The following is a 9,903-nucleotide window of genomic DNA, read 5'->3' on the forward strand; positions in this document are numbered from 1 at the left end:
ATAAAGTTAAATGGAAGAAAAAAAAATATTGAAATATAATATTAAAAAATAAAGAAAAGGTTCCCAGCGTGGGTTGAAAAGAGGTGCTTGTGAAATAAATTGTCGAGAAGTAGTTTTTTAAAGTAACATTCAACAGCTTCTGGTCAAAGCTCATTCCATTCAATTTTATGCGTTCAAAAAAAGTACGTTTTTTAGTAAGTACTTAATTGATATTGTATTCGGCCTAACTTCTCCTTAAAAATGTAGAGAAGTTTGAAAAAAGTCGGGTCAAACGATACCTTAATCTCCCACAACGGCAATGTAGAAGCAACTGAATTTGGGAGGAAAAATTGAAAAATAGTTAAAAATATAAAAATTGGAAAATTATAAGTGGATTCTATGAAATAGGAAAAGGATCAGGGATATGGACGTCTACAAAATATTAATAACACATCCCATTGGATGTCCATTAATGATATGACTTACTAAAATTATACCATGAGAAAAAATGGAAGAAAATTCTAGAGAAGGAAAAATAGTGTACATTATTGTACGAGAACTACTGACACGTCAAAAACTTACTAAAAATACTCAATGAGACAAAATCAATGTAAATTAAAATAGAGTGCAAAGTGTATTTATTTCTCACCCTCATACAAAATATCATATCTGAGATGACAAATATCAATCTTTTGCTAAAGATTTCACTTGGTGATAACTTTGTACACAAAAATTTCTTTCAACTAAACAATGCTTGCGACAGTAACTTCACATGGTATATCTTCATAATAGATTGAATGATTGACGACAAATGATATATCATGATACCAAAAATCAACAAAGTTCATTTGAGGCCCCAATTCTACTTAAATATCATTGTTCACATCTTTTTAAATTCTAAAATCACGTTATCCAACCTAACAATTGTTTATCACGTCTAATTTACCACTAGTATTATCACTAGTATTTTACATGAACCTAATTATAAATGAAGATGTTTTTTCTTCCATTCACTCATCACTATCCTTCAAAATACACTCTAGTAATACCAAACTCTGAATTTGAACTCAACATATTGAGGTTTTACTACATTGTAACACACCCGATGATCTAGTTAATGATCTCACAAATTTTGCATCGACAACTTCAAAGTTCTGTTCAGGACTATAATTGGGTTTTGTCACTTGTCCATCTTTTGTTTCTATAAATGATGCTCCATTTTCAAAAGCATCCCCAACTGAATAAAATTCCCAAGTGTCTCCAATTCCATTACTACTTTTCCTCCATGTCACCTACACACATTGTATAATTTAATTAATCAATTAATATAACATATTGCAACCATTTTATAAATGACACATTCATAAAATTTTAGTATACGGAAGATTGAAATAATTACCTCCTTCTTCCCTGTTGTTGGTGCTATGAAGAGGTTTGATTGACTCTTAAGGCTTGGTTCCATATTTCCACCTATTGCATATTGCACCCATCCCATGTACAGGTTATTCGCAACATGTGCATATCCGTGACGAATTCTGTAACAATTTTAATTAATAATAAAAATAAATAATAATTTTTTTTCAAATCTAATTTTTTACTACTAATTTAATTTATTATAAAGGAACTACTAATTTTGTAATAATTAATTACCTAGGCATGCGTTGGTGGCAATTAGGTCCAAAATAGTTGTACACGACAGTCACTTTCATATTTTTGTCTCTCAAGAATCCATCATCGTGTCCAAGAAGCATAACCTTATTTTGTTCTCTAAACCAATTGTTGGAGATTGTTACATCGGTGGAACCACGTGTAACGTCTAGAAGACCATCTTGACAATCATAAAGTGTGTTGTGATCAATCCAAATCTTTGAAGCTGAAACCAATCTGATTGCATCTCCATCCACTTGACCCAATGTCATTATGTTTCCATTGGGACCCATCACCATTCCAGGAGCTTGAGGTCGACAATGAACCCTAATTCCATGGATGATTATGTTGGTTGCCTAATAACAAATAATAAAAATGTCATTTTATGTTATGAAGTGGTAGATATGTGCTTGAAATATAATAAGAAGAAATTTTAAAACTATAACAATGATTCTACAAACTTCAAAGGAAAATAATTTAATAATAAAGCTAGAGAGAAAAATATAAAATTTGTCTTTTGTTTTAACGTATATAAGTGTTAGAGGCAATAAAATAAAGATAAATTGTATTTGTTTCAAAAGTTGGATCACCTCCCATGATATGATGGTGTAGAAGTTGATTTTTTAAATAGGACAACATATGTAGCACTTTTTTTATACATAAACTTTTTTACCACACTTTTGCAGATAATTCAAATATTCATTAATTTCATCTCATTAATTTCATCTATATTTTTCATCTTAACTTGAATCCTTTTTATTTTAATGTTAATTTGATTATTAATTTTTACCTTATATATCATCAAGCATGCATTATCGGCAATATGGACATCAACGCCTCGACCGTCAATGGTGGTGAAACTACTAATGAGAAGGGGTCTCACAAGATTAATGTTCATGTCCCTTTGGAATGTGATCCAAACTTTACCTTGAATCTTAGAAGCTCCGTATCTTAAGGTGCCGGGTCTTGGATTTAAAGGGTGGTCACTAGGATCAGTAACTTTATAATGGATTAGGCCCTTGCCAATGTTGTTTGTCATTTTTCCTGCATAGCCCACCGAGCAAGTTGCAAGTTGTAGTCGATGTTTTCTCCATTCAGGATTAAATCTCCAACAATGATCAATTGCATTCATTTCAATGCCTTCTATTTTAGATTGTTTGGTAGAACTAACCTCTATAATGAAAAATGTGACCATAACAACAAGTAAAATAATGCGCCAAAAGACATAGTTGATTTCTTGATGACAAACCATGTTTCAATATACTAGTTTTTTATTTAATTATAATTCCTATCAAATTATTGAGAATAGAGGGATAGTAAGGAGGATGAGGTTTACACGGTTTTTATATAGGAGAACTTGAAGAAGTTAAAATATAGGTTCAAGTTGTTAGTGATTGCTCGTGGTTTAGAAGTTTGTTCAAGTTGTTGTTTCAAACTTTGGGTAAGGGACTCACTCGTTTAAGAAGGAAACTAAGAATAGAGAGAATAGAAGTTGAGTTAGTTTTAAATCCTTAGCATAGATTGTGAAAATTTAACAATAAGCTAAATTTGGACAATAACTAGAAAAATGAATAAAAGGAAAGCGACAAATCTTAGCATATATTGTGAAAATTTAACAATAAGCTAAATTTGGACAATAACTAGAAAAATGAATAAACGGAAAGCGACAAATATAAAAAATCAGTTTAAGCAAACAAACATTGTCTATCAATCCTATTGTTATTGCATTTCTCAATAAATGTATGTTAGATTTGTTTACGATGGTTGACAAAGATGATTTTTTTGCAGTTTAAAACTTAATGATTTTCAATCTGTTACATAATATATTATTGGATCTTGTAATTTTTGTAAACATTAGTTTATTAATTAAATATGTATATCTCTACTATATCTTATTTTAATTTTTTTAAAAGTTTAATTGTAATTTCAACGTCTCTGAGTTTAAATTTTATATTTTAACTAGGAAGGGGTTCAAGTCCAAAAGAAAACTAAAGAAAAGCTAAACAGGAAATTAAAACTTCCTAAACATTAACAATGGTATAACCAAAAGAGCATGATGCTTGATAAGAGGATTTGAGCCATACTCGTGCAATAGTAAGTATGCCGGTTTTACAAAAAATAAATGCTAGTTTTACAAAAAATAAATACCGAATCAACATAATGAAAGAAGATTATATATAATCATCCAGAATGATGGATGAGTTGGCAAGTGCATCAAAACGTAACAACTAATAAAGTGATAAGTTATCGTCTCCACATAGATTGTCGTTCAACAAGGCAATTTACTAAACTTGTTTGAATTAAAACAATAATAGGGTTTATGGGTTTGCAAGCTTGAATTGATTGCACATCTATATCTATATCTATATCTATATCTATATAATATACATTTACGGCTTATTCCATAGCCCTTTATGGAAATGTTTTTTCTCCTCCTATTCTTATGACACGTGGCACTCTCATCCTATTCTTTTTACAAATACTCTCACCACATTCATCCTCACAAAATACTCTCACCACATTCATCCTCACAAATTTGTATTTAATGTTTATGTTTATGTATAAAAGGAAGTTTTACAATTTCAAATTCTAATATTTGAAATTAAATTAGAAATCAAACATTTCGTATTCAAAAAATACAAACTTTAATAAAATATGCTTTTTTTGAATAATCAAATAATTTAAATTAAAATATTTGAATTCAGATATTAAAATAAAACAAGTAATATCTGATTAAAATACGATTAATGGAATAATTATTTAAATATCAAAGAGATCAAATAATTGATATATGTCAAATAATAAAAAAATGATTTGATTTGTCAAAAAAAATATGATTTGATAAAAGTGTAACTTTTTAAAATAATTTAATTAGATTTGGTAGTAACCATTAACTTTTTATATAATTTAAGTTTATATTCTTTTGATTCTATTTTCAAAATATATATTGTATAATTTAAGTTTATATTCTTTTGTTTCTATTTTCAAAATATATATTGTATAGTAATAACATATAATAGCGGTTATTAAAAAAAACCAAATAATGTTAGATAAATTATTTTTTTGACAAATGATGTGAAACAATTGATTTGGTTGTAATTATGTCAAAGATATTTTATTCAAAGTCTTATTAAAACAATTAAACACATTATGATTTGATTTTCCTTAATAATAAGGAAAAGCCACATGTAAGGGATGGTCAACCGGAAAAATAGTAAATCAATGAAATAAAATTGATTAAAAAGGGCAGACAAAAAATAGTAAAACTTATGTTATGGAATATATGTAACCGAATATTAAAGTAATGGCATAAAAATGACCGCGTGTAATTAACTCTCATGCCAAATTAGATTCATTTAGTTTACAAATTACCCTACGAAAATTACTATAAATTAGACCTATGACTTCACAAATTTTCACATCACAACCTTGCCTCTCTTTCTGTTTGTTTAGCTTTTTCCTTTGCTTTTCTTTCTTTGTTTTTTTGTTGTTCGTCTTTTTATTTGTTTTATTATTTTTTATTCAACCGAATATGATATTCATTGAATTCATTTCCGATATCTCCCGTTCACATAAAGATATTTGAAGTATCAGTGGATGAATCATGTAGTTGGTTATTTTAGAAATATTTTTTCACTTAAATTTGTTGTATTTTATTATTTGTGCCTTAACATAATGTTTACATCGAGAACAAATGTATTATATTTTGTCCTTTTAGATTATTTCAATTCCATCAGCTTCATATTTATTATAATTGGTCTATTATCCTATTATATTTTATTATTCTAAGCTTAACTATTTTTTATATATAGACTGCAATAGTTGCTTAAAAAAAATTATAGACTGTAATAATATAAAATTTGATATAATCCCACAAAAATAGTGCAATTATTTAAATGCATTAATGAGAGATCGTTGCAAATAAGTAACAAGTAGTAATATAAACCGGTAAAAAAAAAGTAATATAAACTGTTTCATTAAACAGAAGCCTACAAAAAATCTTCTTAATTTATTATCGTCTAATAAAAAAAAAAAGCTTTAATGACATTGTTATTACCATATTAAAATTAGTATTATATTTTATATAAAAAAAAAACAATAGTGTTATCACAGTGGGTAATGCATTTGGTAGTTATAAATGGAGATAAGGGTAATCGATAGGTGCATTTTTTTGGAATATCTCATTTACTTATTTCTTTAAGTGTGCATATTATTTTGTGTTAATTTCTATTAGACTTCCATTTATCAGGTAAAAAAAAGAGCAACAAAGAGAGAGAAATCGTCAAAGATATATATGGTAATATTTTTCTCATATGTCATGTGACATCTTGAACCAAACCAAGAAATGTCGTGAGTTTGACACTTAATGAAATGTACAATTTTTTAATTTTTATTATCATAATAATAATATAATAATAATGTGAGACAATTATAATATTATGTATTTTATTGATTGCCAAACAAATATGGACACAATCAATATCTTAATTTGTTGCCAAATATTGTGCCCGTACGCGGGTTCATTGGGCTGGGTTGCACCTTTAATTAGTGAATTTTGTTAGGATAGGTTAGAGTAGATCCATTGGACTGATTTATCACGATGTATTTACGTTTAGGTTATTCCTGGGTCAGGTCTAATGTCCTCACAATCTTTATATCTCTTCTTTTTATTTTATATATTTTCTATTTTGCCAAAAAAAATGGTCAAAATAAATTTGGTATAATTAAGTTTCCAAATATATTTTATTGGTCAATTAGAATAAAAAAAATCATATGCCAGCGAAATTCCTTAAAATAAATGTGCAAGCAAAATAAATAGTGCTTTTTTAATACATATACATATCATTTTTCTATGAGGATTAAATATCACCTTTATGATTTCCTTAGCAACAAAAATAAAAAAAATTAAAGGTCTGACTTTTTTTTTTAGAACTAAAGGTACTACTTAATGACTAAGATAGGAAATCTGTATAATTGTCCAATTTAAATGTTATTTTACGAAATTATCCTATAAAATATATTATAAATTAGACCTATGGGCTAGCAAATACTTCACATCACAACTCCATTTGTCTTTCTATCTATTTTCGTTGGTGTTTCTATACGTGTTCTTCGTACCTCTTATTTTTCATGACTCATATTTCTTATGTTCATCTGTTTTTCATCTTAGAGCCGCTTTTTCATGACTCATTTTATACCTATTTTTCATGACTCATATTTCTTTCTTATGTTCATCTTATTTTTCATGACTCAGTCTAAAAACTAATTCAATTTTCATCGTTTAGGTTTTGGTTTGTGTACATAACTGAAAATTGATAATCTCTCATTAACATATATTATTCTCATTGTAACGTGTATTCTACTCAATGAGTAATGAAGTTTTACAAATAATTTATCTCATTGTAATATATAACAAAAAATTTAATTTTAATGAGGACATTCCCCTTACCGTCAAATTTTAATAATTATAATTATAAATAAAAAATTTAATTTTTTGTAACTAATTATACATTATTAGATTACATGTGGCATCTTCACATTCCTCATCTCATTTAATGATTTCTTATCATCCAATCAAATTGAACCATGACTCATTTATATTTTATTAGTCAATCAAAATGAATCATGACACATTTAGTTTCTATAGGCCAATCAAAATTAATCATGTAATGATTTTTTTTTTCCTATATATTTGTTTTTCATTATTTTCATATGTCTCTTCCCCCATAAAAAAATTCATAAAATAAAGTATTTTCTATGTTTTGAAACTTAAAGCATGGAAGTTTTTTGTGAAAAAAAAAATAGAAGTTTAATCATTTGGTTGTAGATTATGGGGTTGATTTTATTTTTCATGTGTATCTAATATGTTAATTGCTAATTCTACTTTCTCATGGTCCCGTTGGAGAGCATGTACCTCCATTCTTCGATTTCAAGGCGTTCAAAATCAACAATATAATTTTAAGTCAAGGAAATGTTTTATTTTTGATATGGAATCAAGATGTTAGAGTTTAGATACCTTTTGTTAATTGAATATTACTTAATGAATTGATATGTCAAAAAACTAATCTCAATAGATTGATTTAGCTTTTACACATGAACTCTTATTTGATAATTTCTTAACACATCTCCCGATATGTTACACATCATCCTAATGGTTGCACGCAATTGGTTCAGATCATCTAAATTAGACAAACCTTTTCTAATAAAAATCATTTTAACTTCATCATGGTTTACTATGACGGTTTTTCATTTATCACAGTTTCTTCAATAGAATGTATCAAAAGCTTCAATCAGTCATTGATAAATAGACATGTTTTTTCGAGACACATAATCGCGACTTCTAACTCTAAAGAAATGTCCCAATTAATGTAATTAATTGTTTCCTATTACAACTAATTACTAACATCCGTCATTAAAAAAATATTTGTTTTATATGACATTTTTTTTATTAATTCAATATATTAAAGATATCACTTTTCAACTATGATAATGAAATATTATGCATTTCATTTGCAAATAGTATGTATTCAAGATAGTTTTCAAATTTAAAATAGCAGATTATAGATATTTTAAGCATATTTTTTAACAAGCTTTTTAGGCTAAAAATTTATTAAGAAAAAAATGAAAAATAAAAAAACTAAAGAAGATAAACCTAGCCTAATAAACAATTATGGACATAAACCGAATTTAAAAAAAAAGGTAACATAATCTTTTCCATTAATTTCAGTGATTGTCTTTGTCCCAATTATCTTTATTGTCACCTTAACTTTCATTTAAAAATATTATACATCTAATCAAATTAACATTACGCACAATAATATAGGAGAATAAACATGAAGTGAAATTAATTTGGGATGAAAAATTTATATTTATACAATAATGCCTTAAACTTTATTGACATTTTTCAACTTATTATAGAAATTTCTTATACGTAATACTATCATAACTAATTATAGTTTACATATTTTTTTTTTTTTGTATCATGAGAATTGATATAATATTCGGCTGCATTTTTTCATGTGATTTAAAAAATTTATGTGTGAAATTTAAGGTTTTTTCTGTCTATAAAATTAAAAAAATTTGATAGCATCTAAACTAGGCACAATATATGTAAATAAGAGATAAAAAAGCAAATATAACATGCAGGAGAACATGTACCAACATAGCTGTTATAATTTAATAAGGGAGTAAAAATTAGTAGAATCAATGTCTATATTCCACATAGGAAACATCATTTATGAGTCAAAGAAAGCATTTTTGTTTTTTCTCTATAAGGAATGATTTGGTGGTGTAATATTTCTTTCCATAAAAAAGATCATATTTTTTGTAGAAGAAAAAAATAAAAAACAACGGTGGTAAGAAGGGTCAAAGAAAAATGTTTTTTTATTTATATATAAGGAATTATTGAATTAATGGTACATAAAAAACATTATTTAAGTTCATATTATTAATGGAAAAAATAAAAACATTTGTGATAAGTATGAAATAAATTACTCATATGTTTTTTATCTACTCATGTTTTTAAAAACAACAGCATACTTTTTTTTTCATTTTCACATTATGTAATTCTTTTATAATATATATTATAAATTATTTTGCTAGCAAATTTTGGATCTATACGTTAATGTAGTGATTTTCTTGGATTTTTTTTCTATAAATATTGATTCTAATTTCACCATTCTTCACACAATTATGATATTGAACCAAAGAATTCAAAATTCTTTTCAATTTTATTGTATTTTTGAATTTTCAACAATACTCACTATTGGTAAAAAGAAAAATAAAACTTACTACTCTCATTTTTTCAGTGGGTCCAAAACCAATAATCTTTGAGTTTCGTTGTTCATCTTTTGTTTGTTTTTGATGTATCAAACTGTAAGCATCTATTGTCACTAGACATCTATTGTCGCTATGTATTCGATTAGTATACATGTTTGTCTTTATTTTCAGTTATTGAAGTGTCAAACAAGCACATAATAAGAAATAGTACGAAAAACATTGGGAAGAAAAATATGTAAAATAGTACGAAAAATATTGGGAGAAGGAGATAAATAGAGAGAAAATTAAATGAGGTGTTGAATGAGTGTTTAAGAATAATTGATGTTCAAATATAAGAGTTGTTAAAGATATAATTTAGTTTATTAAATCAAGATACAGTAGAAACTCTTTAATTTAATACTCAGTAAATTAATAAACTCTCTAAAATAATAAATTTGTCCGGTCCCGACTTGGGTCAATGTAAAAAATTGAAAAACTCGATAAAATAATAAGATAATA

General features: G+C 26.6%; 1 protein-coding gene across 1 annotated transcript; it reads right to left on the minus strand.

The window, feature by feature from the left end:
• Positions 1 to 1,046: 1,046 nt before the first annotated feature.
• Positions 1,047 to 2,878, minus strand: LOC146956358 (putative pectate lyase 4). The gene is made up of 4 exons (XM_085718599.1): positions 2,417 to 2,878; positions 1,630 to 1,982; positions 1,379 to 1,514; positions 1,047 to 1,271 (listed from the first exon to the last, which is right to left on the minus strand). Exons 1-4 carry the CDS (start codon positions 2,876 to 2,878, stop codon positions 1,047 to 1,049), a joined length of 1,176 nt encoding a protein of 391 aa, XP_085574725.1.
• Positions 2,879 to 9,903: the final 7,025 nt, after the last annotated feature.

This window comes from Medicago sativa, chromosome 1, assembly GCF_051527215.1.
Source record: "Medicago sativa cultivar Bolivia chromosome 1, Bolivia_mono, whole genome shotgun sequence".
In the NCBI taxonomy this organism is placed as follows: Eukaryota; Viridiplantae; Streptophyta; class Magnoliopsida; order Fabales; family Fabaceae; genus Medicago; species Medicago sativa.

What these genes read in the sequence shown, in the direction of transcription:
- LOC146956358 (XM_085718599.1), bottom strand. Translation starts at nt 2,878, where the DNA reads ATGGTTTGTCATCAAGAAATCAACTATGTCTTTTGGCGCATTATTTTA. An exon ending in TGCCACCAACGCATGCCTAG is followed by an intron (nt 1,515 to 1,629) that starts GTAATTAATTAT and finishes AAATTGTTACAG; the next exon opens with AATTCGTCACGGATATGCAC. An exon ending in CAACAACAGGGAAGAAGGAG is followed by an intron (nt 1,272 to 1,378) that starts GTAATTATTTCA and finishes CAATGTGTGTAG; the next exon opens with GTGACATGGAGGAAAAGTAG.